We start from the raw sequence: 15,592 nt of genomic DNA, 5'->3' as shown, positions 1-15,592 counted from the left end.
TTGGCATAGTGCAGCAGCAATGGAGTGAGAAAAATGTATTGGACACCAACACAAGAGTCATTACTTTGTGAGCCAATGCTTCAAACCAACATGATCACCTTTGCTGTGGACTGAACTACAAATAAACTGAAAATCTAAGTTTTATATTTTAGCCAACAGAAGAACAGAGTCGAGTAGGAGAAGACTGTGGCTGCAGGCCATCCAGCAGGAGGACGAGCTTGGTCGCCTGTGGGATCCAAAATCCAAACATGTCTGTATGCAACACTTCAGTACATTCAACTTTAACGTTATGTTCACCATATCAGTGTAAGATTGTTTCAGGAGGACCATGAATGTTGGATTAATAAGTGAACTACATACCGCATTTTGCAGACTGAGTAGCTTACCTCGCAACACATTTGACAACAGTTAACGAAAATACAACTCAATAAAAATAAGCAGGTGGAATGAACCTAAACCTGCTTTTGTATTTAGTGGTAATGGTCGTCAGGAAGGCTACTGACATTAGGTTTATTTTAGAAAATGTGATTTTGTCTCTTACCAGGTGATTCGACCAGGTTGCTAAAGATATCGGGGAATAACACTTTATTTGGATCATTCGCCCAGTCTTTTCAAAAGTATGGACAACAATCTGATCCTATACGGTTCAGTTTATTTGTATAATTATTTGTAAATTTACATTAATGACTTAATGAAGAACATGACAGCGTGTTAGCGTTAGCATCAGAGCTCTTGAATCTGCTCGTTGGCTTTATTGGTGGCTGGCAGAAAGGGATTATTTTCCTCCACGGGACACTCCCCCCCAACTTTGACTGGACATCCAGCTGACCCCTACATGTGCAGACTGGTTGAAAATTCTCAATATGTCAGTGCCCGTCATGGGGATAATCCAGAGAAGAGACATTGGCACACTGTCCATTTGTTTATACTGTCTATGGCTATGCCCACTAACTACCTTTACTCCACTTATGCCCCATAGACTGTATGGCATGCCCAGGCAATCTCATTAACCTATATGATGTTTTTGCATGTAGCTTCTCAAAAAACATGTCATGAAGCTGTATGTACTGTAGCCTGCAACATGGAGCCACATTATTTAATTAGCCTGTAACCTGCTTTGTGTAACACATACATTAAGTATTCCATCAGCTGGGCTGTCTCGCTCTCATCCAGTTTTATGCTCATTTGAAATTCTATACATCACAGAAGCATGCAAAAACAAAATCCAAAATAAACACATCTGAGGAGACAATAACCTCCCTCACATAATGACATATAAACATTTTCAACTTGTCTCCTACACTGGAGGTTTGACTTCTGCTTACTCATGTCATCTGGCTGAACTCTTCTTCAGTTAAGTTCAAATGCCAAACTTGCTGGAGAGTAGAGGCGCCACCTGCTGTTTATTCTGTTATGGGAATGTGGCTTGTGGTGAAATTGGCTTCTTTTCATTGCTTATGTGATGTATTATGTCCTTTAATAGTCAGTGATACAAAGTAGGCTGTATGTAATGCACAAAGCGACCAGCTGTGTGACCCTTTTAGCAGCAAGATGCATTTAAAATAGATCATATTAGCAGCAGGCTAAACCTCTGCTACTTAAAAAGGCCGTGCAGTTACATACAAAACTGAATTTTTAACATATTGTTCATTTTATATAAACTGATGTGTTTTTCCCAGTTGCTCTGTATCATCACATTACATTGTCTTGTACCCTTCTTTAAAAGCAATATGATTTCAAGTTATAAGATAAGATAATCCTTTATTGATCCCCAGTGGGGAAATTCAAGCGTTGCAGCAGTAAAAGACAGAAAAAGAGCATGCATATGAGTAAAAATAAAATAAGGATATATATATAGGAATAAAATTAAAATAAAGATAAATATGTATTTACAGCTATTATTAGCAAGAATTAAGTAAACTATACACACAAAATCTTAACTATACACTAAAAACTTTACAGGACATTGAGACATATTAAGTGGCGAGTAGAATTTGAAGGCATTTAAATAATTCATGAATATAAGAAGATCCAAGTGGTACAGAGCCTTGTCAGGTGAACTGATCATCATGCACCTGTGCAGCAGGCAACGTTGCACAAAGTGTAATAGAAGCCATACATATTCTGAATAACCTGAGAAATCTAGAGTAAAAATATAACACCATAGCAAGTTTATAAGCAAATACAATGTTTAAAGGTGTTTTATTTCAAGGGTTATACAATTTCCCAAAAACAACATTTGAGGAAAAAAAAACACAGATCCTAAACTAAAAGACTTTCATGTATTGTATTTTTATTTGAGGCTGATCTTACCAAAGATTATGGAAATCCAATTGACCCATCTGCTCCCTTCACGTCCCCTGCCTCTTTAAAAGGAGTGTAAGTCAGGTCCTCTATTTTCTTTTTGCTCTCAGCTTTAACAAACCAAAATCATTGCATAAGTGATAAGGAGACAATGCAGTCTGATGGTTTTACATGTATGGTTATATTATTCATTGTTTCTGCACTCAGCCTGAAATTAAAGTATTTCATAATTAATTTAAGGTGGTGTAACCATCTTATATAAGTCACTACAAGGGCAAACATAACACGACAGAGGGTTCTTTGACAAATAAACAAGCCAGGCAAATGCTCAAAGACATTTAAAAGGTTTTAAGAGCTTACGCTTAGACATAGCTTGCACACAATATCTACCTTTAAGAACAAGGTTCTGTTATTGATTCATCTACACTGCCCTCTACAGGTGCTTCAATGTTTAGAGCAGTCTGAACATATCCCATGAAAAGCTTACCATAACACTTTCAGATCTCTAACCTTTTTCCTTCCATAAAAAATATGCATGGCCTTGATGTTGCATTAAATTGCGAGATAGTTTTATTTTGTAAAAGGTGATGCATAATTGTATCTTTTAACGTTATAATGATGTAATGCATAAAAAAGTAGCCTGAACAATTTAAGAGACGGAGAATAATGCAGGATCCAGATGTGTGCAGATATTGCTGATAGAGATTTTTTCTCTTTACTTATGAAGTTTAGTGAACACACAATGTATGGGAAGCTGGGACAGCATGTTTAGTCTATTCCACATAAAGCCTTTTATACACAATGGAAAATACAAACAATGCACAGGAAGAAAGACAGTGTCTCTAAATGATTGGCAACAAGACAGTCAATCTTAAGAAATATAATCAAAACTGCTTTGAGATTTCAACATCAACCTTCAGTTCCGATCTGGTTTCCTATTAAAATGTTTATTTTATTTATACCAGCCACGTGAGGGCGCCATCAGTAGCCTACTACACTGGGTCAAAAAATTACATCATCATAACATAATTGAACATTACTTTAATACTTTATATAGCCTACTAACATTTCAATTTAATGTAACAGATTTTTTTTTATCTAACAGGGGTGTTAATGTCCATGTAACATTTCAATATCACAATTTTTAGTAGGACAAAGAGTGCATCATATTTAATTGGTTTCTATACATATTTGTCATTTTGTTATTATTTTTCATTTTCTTTTTAAAAAAAAGCATGAGACACACGGTTTATAATGTAGAAGTGGACTTATTTGACCATGTCTGATGGGATCTTTTTGGGGATTCATGTTTTATCACAATGCATTCATATAAAACATGTGAGTTTCCTCCTGCAGCAAAATGAAACCCTTTAATTGAGTATTTTGGCCTACAGGAGATAGTCTCTGGGAGTTATTTAAGGCTTATTTAACACATCTAGACTAGTTCGTTTTCAGCCTTTACTGCTTAACATGTTTACACAAAATAAAGGCATTTTACTTATACCAACACGAGAGGACATACACAGACACTTCAATGTCAACAACATCTGAGAACAGAGGCGGCATTTACTTCCTGAAATATATTTGTCATTTAGCAGACGTAACGGGGGGAAAAAACGACGCCAAATCCGCTCCGCGTCGCTCATTGGTCTAGAAATATGGAATCAGATGACGTAGAAGTTCCGGGTTTCTAGGTCTTGTGAAAAAGGTAACTCTCGGTCATTTCAGGGTAGTGAGACGATGGTGGTAGAGGCACAACTGACCGGGTTTTCCCACTGCTGAAGGTAAGAAAGCATCCAGCCTGCCTGTGGAGCAGGGTATCACTCTCCAGCTGGCCCGTGTGATCTCATTACAGCCTTTATCTGTTTGTAGGTTCACGTTTGGTTTAATTTGTGTGGGCGGAAGGTGAATTGGTTTAAGGAGCTAGCTTTAATTTACATTAACAGTGATACGAGCTTTAGCAGCAACGTGTGTCTGCCATCCCGCTCCTCTTCTATTGTCAGAAAACTACATGTAAAATGTGTCTGACGAGGGTGAATTCGCCTCGCTAGTTAGCCTATGTGTTGTGTTTTGAAAGCTTAGATACATTCTCATTCAGTATTTCTTTAACATAAATAAAGCGCCTTATTGTTTTGAAAATGAGAGAAGAAACAAACTTGCTAACACTTTAATTCAGAATTTTTTTTTTGGGAGGAATATTATCGTAATTTGTTACAGCTGTGTAACAATATTAATATCTGTCAAAAAATGGCTTCATATTGCACATTTCAAGTTTACTTTTTCTTTAAATTTTATTTTATTTACCATTTTGTTTTGTGCCTCTTGCACTATTCAGAATTTATTACTTATCTTATTTTATTTAACCTTATTTTGGTTGTATTGCACCGTGGGACGGAGACAAACGCAATTTCGATTCCACTGTATGTCTGGCATATTTTGAAATTGACAATAAAGTTGACTTTGACTTTGATAATGTTGCCATGGAAATAGCTCATTCATGTGTGCTGAGTGTATCACAGGGCATTAGCTCAGTTTTAATGTTCTCTGCCATGCTTGTCTTCGTTGAGAGATAGTTATGCAGAATATGTGCCAGGCTCCTGGGTTAGTTAAATCATTTGTATTTCCTATTGGTTTAAGTCCAACATGCAAATAAAGCCAGAAAAACGTGTCGGTGAAGTCACTGAACATTGCTTTCACAGCTACTTTATTACTTGGTAGAGCTGTAATGCCACGTACTGTATGCTGTTATTATTGAGGAATGTTAACTGGTGCTCAGTCAGCCCATATTAGTAAAGACCTGAGGCAACCATAGCTTCACAATCTTTTTTTTTTTTTTTTTTACCTTCTGGAGTACAGACAGATGTTTCTCTTTATACAGACGTGACGCAGATCTGAGCTGTGTGATTCACTGAAATGTGAATCACACCATGTGCAATGTAGGACTTTTAGGGTAGGGAGAGTTTGTTACAACACTACATCAACTACTTTATTTGATCTTGAATTAGATAAGTTAATACTAAGGCATGTTAAAACCTGAAAAAAAGTGCTTCCTTTATCAAATGTAACGGAAGTCATATCTTTATCTATTTTGTGACATGAAAGCAGGTCCCACATGACAGCTGTAAACAACAATTACTTCATTCATTTCCTCTCTTCAGTGGTTTTATGTTGAAAGTGCATCTTTTAGTTTTGTCAGCTGTAATCCCTTCATCCACCCTCTCGCTGACGTTATTACCAAGCTTAGCTTGTCCTAGAGTGACCTTTTCACTTACCACACTGAGTGGGGTGAGCTTCAAGAGTATTGCCATTGGCTCTCCTCAGCTCTAACCTCTTCAGTAGAACGTGTAGTGCTGAGATTGTTGGACAGTAGTCTTGTCAGAGGGGACATGACTCTGCTTCTCCTCTCAGATAACCTAAGAGAGCTTGTAATGTTGAAACACATCCTCAGAATTAAGGCTGATTGTTTTTGAGAAGTGTGCTACCAGACAACCAACTTCCCCTTAGCCGACGGTGGTTAGCATGTGACCTATTTCTAGTATAACTTCATTGTCCCCATTTTTTTTTTAATTAAATGAGATTTTTTTAATTTTTTTAATTTTTTTATTATTTGCTTGATAAATTAACCTTTTCATGGTGATTTCACTTTTTCCCCTTCAGGTGTTACGTCTGGGGTACAGTGGACTGCATATTATCGTTTTTGTGGAATTCTTATTGGTGTCTGCTAGAGGACTTCTCTGAGGCGTCCTGTTCCACATAGTTATCCTAACGCCCTGAAACATCTCTGGGAACAGCGCAGCATTAGAAACCAGTCGGACCACCACTGCTGCTCAGTTCCCTTCCCCTTCCTGAATTCTTCAGAGAACAGTATGGGTCTCCAGTCAGACTCAGCACTCGAAGCTATCCTCCTCTTTCCAGTTCACCTTTTGGTATGGCTGTACTCCGTCCTGTCTTTCCTGCCCTGGTACTTCATCACTGGTGCCGGGGAAAGACAAGCTCAGTCTAAACGGATAAAGGCACGCTCGGTCACAGGCCGTCCAGAGGGACCATATCGCTGTGTGGACCACTTCGATGCCCTTGCTACGGAGGACTTCCCAGGCAAGGACACTCTAGATAAGCTGTTTGACCATGCCGTGCAGCGCTTTGGGCAAGGTCATTGTCTCGGCACCCGTGATATACTGAGTGAAGAGAATGAGGTTCAGCCTAGCGGAAAAGTATTTAAAAAGGTAAGGACTCCCGTTGCTACACTTCTTTGGATGCTTGTGAGGAAAACAGTTATCTGATGTTTATCTTTTCTCTGCTAGCTGATCCTGGGGGAGTATAGGTGGTTCTCCTACAATGAAATGGACTGTGCAGTCAGCCAGTTTGGCAGCGGATTGGCGGCTCTGGGGCAACAGCCTAAGAGCAGTATTGCAATATTCTGTGAAACCAGAGCGGAGTGGATGATCACTGCTCAGGCATGCTTTAGGAGGAATTTCCCATGTAAGTATTTTGTTTTCTAGAACAAGATGTCATATTTAAAATTTAGATAGTGTATTAAATTCTTGTTTTTATGCTTTTTTTTTTTTTGGTATTTATTATAGTGGTGACATTCTATGCCACTCTGGGAGACGAGGCCATTGCATTTGGACTGAACGAGACTGGAGTCACACATCTTGTTACCAGTGCGGATCTGCTTGAGAATAAACTGAAGGTGAGTTTATTTTTTCCCACTTACAGAACATAAGTTAAACGGCTTTCTTTTGAATACAGGAGGAGCTATGTATACGCTTTGACCATGAAACATCTCCTCTCTCTAAATATCTCTATATATACATTTCAGAAACATGAAAGTTGGATGAATGTATGAATAGGAACTAGTGGAAGCCTCTAGAGTAAGAAAAATAACAGTCTAACACGGCATGATCATCGTTCTGTCTGTCTCTACAGCTGTGTTTAAATCTTTCTACTGAAACCAACATTCATTTAATTGAGTTATTTTCAACATATTGTGCTTGTCCAGATGTTTCTAAATAAGGTTCAACCAAATGTTTGAGGAGAGTTGAATGTGAGAAAGCTTAGGATAATAAAGCTGGGAGAAATACAGAATATATTAAGTATGGCTGGGAATATTTGGGTGTTTATTTTAAAGTTTAGTTAAAGTTTATTTTTGAATGAGTACATTAAGGATCTACTTCAGTTATCTGTGAGAATGGCTGAATTTCTTGCTGCTCCATTTGGCATTATACTGAGTTAAAGAGCTAGCATTAGCACTTAGCAGGGAGAGATTGGTTAGCCCAATTTTTTTTTCAATTTTTGGAAGTTATGAATCTATTTAAAATCTCAGAAGATAAGAATCTTGATTTTTACATCAAATGATTTTTTCCCACCTCTAATATTTCATGTGCTCTTTATACACATTGAATGTTAATCTTTGCATTACCCATTAAGGGTATTCTTGAAATTATCCTCTTAAGTATTTTTAAAGCTTTTGTGTATTAAAATGATTGATATAGTTCTGGTAACATCTTCAACAAACCTTTAAGACTTTTCACCATTGTTCTTGATTCTCAGGTATTTCATGTGGATGATTATTTCTGGATTTTAGCGGGTTGAATTGCTGCCCCGTTTAAAGATTATGTCCCTAAATGTGAAGCTACATATCTAAATGTTCACTTGTAAAAGGAAATCATGTGCTTGTGCATCCTGTTGTGACAGCAGCCCTGTCTTCTCTTCTCATTCAGAATGTGCTTCCACTGATCCCCAAACTGAAGCATGTGATCTACGTGGACCAGAAGAAAGTGAACACAGAAGGCTACCCAGCAGGGTTGTCCATCCACAGCATGCATGCTGTTCAAGAGCTGGGCTCGCTGCCTGAGAACAGTGCGTATTTCTCTGATCACCTTGCTTGTGCTTCTTTGTCCAATATAGGAGTGAAACAGATTGTAGACACACGTACAGTCCAAGACAATAAGCTTTTGTTTGTGTTTTAGTGGGGAGGGCTATTGTGAAGCCCCAGCCTTCGGATCTTGCTGTGGTGATGTACACCAGCGGCTCTACAGGCAGACCTAAAGGAGTCATGATTGTCCACAGTAACCTGATTGCAGGAATGACTGGCCAGTGTGAACGCATCCCTGGGCTTGGGTGAGTTTCCCTATATGTCTTTTAACTGTAGATGATAACTCTGAAAAATATTACAAACTAGTGGTAGGACGAAGCAGCAACCTCCGGTCTTGAAAAATGAAGTCAATGTGGAAGTGTAAAATCCTGCAGTTCATTGAGTGACGCTAGCTCCAGGAACACCGGAAGTCACAAACACATGACTGGTGAAAAGGCAGTTTTTACAGCATAAATAAACATGTTTACAGCCTGGTACAAAAAATGAAATATATCTGATTAGTTATTGTCCTCATGGGCACACACTGTAGGGGGGGTGGGGGGGTGATTTAAAAATAAAAAAGAAACTGCTCCGTTTTGATAACGATACATACGGTCTTGAGGCTTAAATCCTGCCTCAGCTTCAGATCTAAGCCTGTCGTTAGGTTGACTGAAAGTTAGGCTGAGACAGCATTTCCAGCATGGCAGCTGCTGCTAATGGGCCTCCGGAGCCCCCTGAAGTAACAGATGGCTGATGTCAATCAGGCTTCGTCCATTAATACTTACAGTCTATGGTAGTACAAAATATTGATGTTTTCATTTAGGCACAACAGTGCTATCATATGCTGATCAATATAAATATCTTGGCTTGACATTGGATGAACACATGACTTTTAAAGAAGCTGTGAGTGTTTTGACTCAGTCAGCTGGTCGAGCTCTGGGATCTGTACTGAACAAAGTTAAACACTGTGGTAATCTGGGATTTCAGACTTATACACAACTCTATCATTCATGTGTGTGTCCAGTGTCTGATTATGCCTCCGGTGTCTGGGGGTTCCCGGAACATCTAATTTGCAATTCTGTACATCAGAGAGCTCTGAGGTCCTTCTTTGGAGTCCATAAATTAACGCCAGTCATCGCTGTGAATGGAGATATGGGATGGGAGCCTCCAAACATCAGACATAAATGTGAAACGCTTCGGCTTTGGAATAGACTTGTAAAGATGTCGAATCAGAGACTCACAAAAAATATTTTTATTTGGGATACCTGCCATTGTCACCATGGGCAAAGGAGATAACATCTGTATTCCATAAGAATAATATGTCCTTTATTTTTCTAAATAAGTTAACTTGTGATATTCAGGAAATAAAAAATAATATGTTTCTAATGTACAAAGAGAAATGGTCTGTGGATATATGGTGCAAACCAAAACTAAGAACGTATTGTCTCAAAGGATTGCTACAGCTTAGAAGCCTCTGCTAAATTTAATTTAACTAAAAGACAAAGATCCCTCTGCGCTCAGCTACGTTCAGGAACATTGCCTTTAGCTTTAGAGACCGGCAGGTTTAATTCCACTCCAGAGGAAGATCGAGTTTGTTTGTTGTGTGAGTTAGGAGAAACTGAAAACGAGATTCACTTTTTGTTTTACTGTCCGATGTACGCTGACATCAGGGATGTTCTATTTAAAAGAATGTCTTCAATTTATGTTGATTTCTTTTGGCTAGATGGTCATGAAAAACTTGAGTTGTGTTTTAAAAAAGGAACCTTTTGTTATAGCGGATTTTGTTTGTAAAGCCTGGGAAAAAAGACAGAACACGTTGTTTAAGACTGAACTGTGACAGGAGCCGGCAACTTTGTAATGTTGTGATTTGTAAATGTGAACCACTGCAACTGAATTCTTTAGTGTCTTATAAGCCCATGAGGGTTGGGCACTTTGTGTGCATGACACAATAATAAATTAAATCAATCAATCGATATGGCAATAAACCGCCATCATGACTTATTCACTACAATGATCGTGTCGCTGCCACCGCATATTGATATTTAAATTGAATGTATTACTGCTCTCTAAACAGAATGCCATTAGAATTTGACTCACAGGGTCAGTACATCATGATACCTCATCGGGGCGTTAATGCGATTAATCCTGCACTTTACCTTTTTGGGGCACTTTGGATAACCAGATATCATGATGTATCATTAAAAAAAGAAAATCATTTTAAACATAAAAATTAAATTTTTTGGTCTTGGTCCATACCGTTACAAAAAGGCATACTTGTCACAATGACTTGCACTTATCACAGAGGGTAATGGTCCTGATATAATCAATCGTGTGGGCCATTGTATGGTAGTGTGAGTTACCCTTTGATTCCAATCCCTATTACCATATAAAGGATACAACAGGGTTCCTTTCAGAGATCACCAGCCACAGTTCAGCCATACCCAACTTCTCAGCTTTTACTGAACAGCTTATCTCACTAACTGATCCATCAGATAACTGTTAGGATATACAGAGTAAGTAACCAGAGCTCGCCGGCTATCTTGAGGTGTAAGGAAGGACAACATAGCAATTTTTAGAATGTGCTATCTTTTATTAAACACTGTGGACTGTTGATTCATAGTCAAAGATGGTCAGTGTCAACATTGGATGGAGAAAGAGAGAACATGTAATAACTGCTGGCTCCACCTCTACTGTGTCTCCCCGTGTTCTGACAGGCCTGATGATACCTACATAGCCTATCTGCCCCTGGCTCATGTTCTTGAAATGACAGCTGAGATCTCCTGTGTCACATACGGTTGTCGGATAGGCTACTCATCCCCCCAGACACTGTCAGACCAGGTAATACCCCTCAAACTTGCTCCCAACATACCCGGTGTTGTTACTATTACTTCTCTACATTATTATTACAGTCCCTGACTCTTTGTTGTTTACTGTTTTCTTCTGTTCTCTTTAGTCCACAAAGATAAAGAAAGGAAGTAAAGGAGACAGCTCTGTGCTCAAACCCACCCTGATGGCAGCTGTGCCGGTAAGAACTCTGCTTTATATCTTTTCTTTTGTCCTTAACACAATATACTGCCTTCTCTCTGGTTCTCCTCCCCTTACTGTTTGCTCACTGTTTCCAACCCAGTCATTACCAAATGTACAAATGAGTTCTTTTTTCTCCTTTTGAAAGGAAATTATGGATCGCATCAACAGGAATGTGATGAGCAAAGTGCAAGAAATGAATTTTCTTCAGAAGAAGCTGTTTACCCTTGGCTACAAATATAAACTAGATCAGATAAAGAGAGGCTATGACGCACCCCTATGCAACGTGTAAGAAACCACTGAGTTCAATATTTTCTAAGAAACGAGATTTGAGGTGATTCACTTGAAATCTAACCAAGCAATCTGTCTCTGCAGCCTGTTGTTCAGGAAAGTGAAGAAACTTCTGGGAGGACGAGTGAGGATGATGTTGTCTGGAGGAGCTCCCCTGTCCGCAGCCACTCAGCGATTTATGAACGTGTGTTTCTGTTGTCCGGTGGGTCAGGGGTATGGACTCACTGAAACATGCGGAGCAGGCACCATCACCGAGGGTAAGACCCGATTTTAAAATGTAGAGTATGAAGAGATGAGAATAAATAACAATGACATTAAAGGATTGTGTCTTTTTTTTTTTCTTTTTATACAGTTGCGGACGTCAGCACTGGCCGTGTTGGAGCTCCTCTGCTCTGCTGTGAGATCAAACTCAGGGACTGGGCTGAAGGTAGGGCTCAGGGTCAAACTCACACACGCTGATCTCCAGTGTGGAATGATAAGTATTTATTTTTAATCACAAGGTAATCTCCAATCTCCGGCTCTCCTCAGGTGGGTACACCAGCAAAGACCAGCCAAACCCAAGAGGCGAGATCCTGATCGGTGGTCCCAATGTTACCATGGGTTACTACAGGAACGAGAGCAAAAATCAGGACTTTTTTGTGGATGAAAAAGGTCAGAGATGGTTCTGCACCGGGGATGTAGGAGAGATCTACCCAGATGGATGTCTACAAATAGTGGGTGAGTGTATTTGTTCCCACAGCAACTTCACTTTACCCCTCCCCCCAGCTATCATCTGATGATGTTAATGAAAGGCGCACCATTCATACGTAAGTCCACCACTAATCTGCAGTCAGTGCGGTTGGAACTTCTGACAGGCAACTGTGACAGAAAAATAACAGAGCACTGTTGATAACAGATTTTTTTATATTTCTGTTTAAGATCGCAAGAAGGATCTGGTGAAACTGCAGGCCGGGGAGTACGTGTCGCTCGGTAAAGTGGAGTCTGCTCTGAAAAACTGCTCCCTCATAGACAACATCTGTGCTTACGCAAACAGGTGGGTGCGTCGCCTTGACTCATGACCGCTAAGACAGTAGCTCTGTGGAAGATTTAAGTGGACAAATCTGCTGAATGTGTTTGATTCACCTGTTCAAAAGCTGCACCGTCAAACACTGTTGTAATTGAAAACCATCAGAGTTGAATTCAGCTACTGAGTGTCAGTAACGTGTCAGAGGAGACGCCCAACAGGGACAGTGTCTCTTAATTGGAATGTAATGAAACGAAGACAAACTTGTTCTGAACCTGTCTGAACCAATAATGAGGATGATTCAATTTAGGTCATGAAAAAAGTAGCAATGTATGTTGACATTTGTTTGCGCTGGTGGAAAGAAAACACACACCCTTAACACTTGCTAAGATTTGAATTTCTCTCTGCAACTTTGGGTAACGTGATATATGTAGATATTTTCTCACTCTTATAAACTGTTTATCTTTTTTTTTTCTATTGCTCTGCAGTCGAGCTTTGAAACATGGATAAACGTACTAATTCTAGTCATATGGTCCATTGCTGATAGTTAATAAAATGTTTCTTTAATTAGCAAGCTCAGACTTTGATGTGTAAGATGCATTAAAACATCTTTCTTTTGCTTTTCTGTTTTTTGCACCATCAGACACTTTAACTTCTTCTATCTTTCTCTTCATCTCATTATTTAACTTCTATCATTTGCTTGCCAACACATAAATGAAAAACACTGTCGGCTCCTCCAACTCTTAATAATAGTTACTGATCAAACAGGTTAACTTAACCATTCTGCTTTTGATGCTTCAATTGAGGTCACACCTCATCTCATAATCCTGAATTGTATTCTCTCTAGACTTCAGTTATAACTGAACGTATCCCCCGGTTTCATTGACCTCTCAGCTCTCTTCATGACTTTTATTTCACCCGAGTGTCAAAAACATTTGAGCTTTTTGACTTGAACTCGTACTGCAGCATATCTCAGCAATGCTTACAATCAAAATAAACTCTTTCTTTAGGCTTACACCTCAGCTGACACCTCGACTTCTTTCAGCACTAAATTTCAAATTTCAGGAATGTATTGAAATGACTCCACTACCATGACCTTAAACTTACTGTTAGAACTAAAGTAAATGTTTGACCTCCACATCTTTAAGTGGTCAGCATGCATATCTTTTTTGTGTAACTAAAGCCTTTTGTCAACCACTTTCTGCTCTTCATCCTTGTAGTGAGCAGAACTACGTGATCAGCTTTGTGGTTCCCAACCAGAAGAGTTTAACGGAACTGGCCAAACAGCGAGGCATCGTGGCAGCATGGGAGGAGATCTGTACTCACCCCGACATGGAAAGGGAAGTCCTGAAGGAGATCAAGGAGGTCGCTGTTAACAGTAAGAGATGCTAATGCCTTTTCATGATATTGTGATATATCACTGTGTAAAATGTTGTTTTATGTTTGAGCCAATCTCCATCTGCACATGTTCTTTGTGAATGTTGTGCACCATTATTTCAGTAGAAAATAAGCACAAATGTATTGATTATTTACGTTGAATTATACTGTTATATATTTATGGGTAAGCATCACTTTTTCACTTTTCATCCATTTAGTTAAACTGCAACGGTTTGAGATTCCTGTGAAGGTGCACCTGAGCCCGGAGCCGTGGACCCCAGAGACGGGTCTTGTCACAGACGCATTCAAGCTGAAGAGGAAGGAGCTGAAGAACCACTATCTCCATCACATAGAGAGGATGTACGGCGGCAAATAACCCCCATCAATGTCAGCCATGATTCTGTTACCATGAAACCACTGTTTTGGTCTGTAAATAATCCTCTGGTACCTTGTTGGATTTTTTTTGTCACATGCTGCTTAGTTTTTTGTTGTTGTGTGGTTTTGATTGTCAAAGAGCCCATGAAAGAGGGTTTAAGACCATTTCAGCACTCAACTGCCATCCACTTGAATTCCCTAGCACTTAGTTTGAAGCTAAATGACCACTGTCATCTTGATGTTGATGATGCTTTGTTGTTACGTCCATGGAAAGCGTTAAGTGTACTCTTCAAGGAGGCTTGTAAATGTTTTTGTAAAGATGGAGTCCTGATGTTACTGTGCCTTCAGTCTGCTGTACTTGCGTAGTCAAGCAGATTAGCGGCATCTAGATTAAAAACAAATAGTTTGTGCTTTTGTTACAAGAATGGCTTCACTGTCAAGTTTACCCACCAAGAAACACTGACATGGATCAAGACAGAAAAAACAATACTCATGATTATGTCTGCTTATCCACTTATTACGTCTGTTTTTCTTATTTATGCTTTTGTTATTGTCAATTTATTGAGAAAATAAGACCAAAATGTGCAAACACAAAACTCAGGAAGATAAGCAAATGTTTTAATATATGAACTTTACAAATAGTGGGTTGCTTGTATAGAAAGAATTTCAATTCAAATGTATGGTGGGCACCTTATTTATTTAAGAACAAGCATGCTTAACTCCTAAAAGGCTTATTGGCATACGCTAGTCACAACTGGCACACTGTAATATTGTTTTACCTCAGTTAACAGGTCAATGTACAAATTTGGTATACGGTTATCTGAAGCGAAGTCTGTTCATTTTAATATTAAAGTGTTTTCTATGTTCTTTTGAGGTGTTGTCTAATAGATTTGTATCATTAAAACCAGGGAAGCAGACATTGAGTCACTTAACGGTTTGTTTGGTGATCCTGTTTGTATTTATTATTCCACCATTATGATCACATGCCTTGTTCAACAGTTTAGGAATAAAAGTCTTTTCATATTCAGTGTTGTATGAATTTGATTTTATTACAAAAACAAAATATAAACAAACAGTATCACCGTTGAGTGTTCATCCACGTTACAGAGGGAAAGCATCAATGAGGAGAGCCTCAGCTATTCCAGTCTTGAAATCGGAAACAGTCACTTGCAATCTTCCAAACAGGCACGTCGTTGTTGGGCGACGCCTGAGCTGTCAAAAGAAAGTTCTGGTTGAAGAAGCGAGGTTTGTTCCCTTCAAACTTGACTGTCCCACCAGTCACCACGAGTAGTGTCGTCTGGCCTTGGGTTGCTTGTTCTGAGAATAAAGAAAGGGTCGATTGAATCTGGATTAGCATGCCTTCA

At 39.0% G+C, this 15,592-nt stretch overlaps 3 protein-coding genes across 3 annotated transcripts in view; 2 read left to right on the top strand and 1 right to left on the bottom strand.

The window, feature by feature from the left end:
* Nucleotides 1–4,000: 4,000 nt before the first annotated feature.
* Nucleotides 4,001–15,255, top strand: acsl4a (acyl-CoA synthetase long chain family member 4a). The gene is made up of 15 exons (XM_061048940.1): nt 4,001–4,088; nt 5,962–6,527; nt 6,606–6,783; nt 6,885–6,994; nt 8,025–8,163; nt 8,274–8,424; nt 10,873–10,996; nt 11,112–11,183; nt 11,331–11,470; nt 11,558–11,730; nt 11,826–11,900; nt 12,002–12,190; nt 12,392–12,506; nt 13,697–13,854; nt 14,072–15,255. The coding sequence occupies exons 2-15, from the start codon at nt 6,171–6,173 to the stop codon at nt 14,227–14,229; spliced, it is 2,139 nt and encodes a 712-aa protein (XP_060904923.1). The 5' UTR covers nt 4,001–4,088; nt 5,962–6,170; the 3' UTR covers nt 14,230–15,255.
* Nucleotides 14,118–15,592, top strand: part of zc4h2 (zinc finger, C4H2 domain containing) — a 185,741-nt gene continuing 184,266 nt past the window's right edge. The window contains exon 1 of the mRNA XM_061048948.1: nt 14,118–14,129. The gene's annotated coding sequence lies outside the window, so the exon portion shown is untranslated. The remainder of the gene's footprint in view (nt 14,130–15,592) is intronic.
* Nucleotides 15,252–15,592, bottom strand: part of nxt2 (nuclear transport factor 2-like export factor 2) — a 176,015-nt gene continuing 175,674 nt past the window's right edge. The window contains exon 5 of the mRNA XM_061048949.1: nt 15,252–15,545. Coding sequence (XP_060904932.1) covers nt 15,361–15,545 — 185 coding nt within the window. The 3' untranslated portion in view covers nt 15,252–15,360. The remainder of the gene's footprint in view (nt 15,546–15,592) is intronic.

This window comes from Labrus mixtus, chromosome 10 (assembly GCF_963584025.1).
Source record: "Labrus mixtus chromosome 10, fLabMix1.1, whole genome shotgun sequence".
NCBI classification, from domain to species: domain Eukaryota; kingdom Metazoa; phylum Chordata; class Actinopteri; order Labriformes; family Labridae; genus Labrus; species Labrus mixtus.
The sequence above is the reverse complement of the archived record's forward strand: the minus strand, read 5'-3'. Positions and strand labels throughout refer to the sequence as shown.

Coding starts and splice junctions, on each gene's coding strand:
- acsl4a (XM_061048940.1), top strand. CDS start 6,171: ATGGGTCTCCAGTCAGACTCAGCACTCGAAGCTATCCTCCTCTTTCCA. Junction 6,995..8,024: donor TGCTTGAGAATAAACTGAAG/GTGAGTTTATTT, acceptor CTTCTCATTCAG/AATGTGCTTCCACTGATCCC. Junction 8,425..10,872: donor GAACGCATCCCTGGGCTTGG/GTGAGTTTCCCT, acceptor GTGTTCTGACAG/GCCTGATGATACCTACATAG.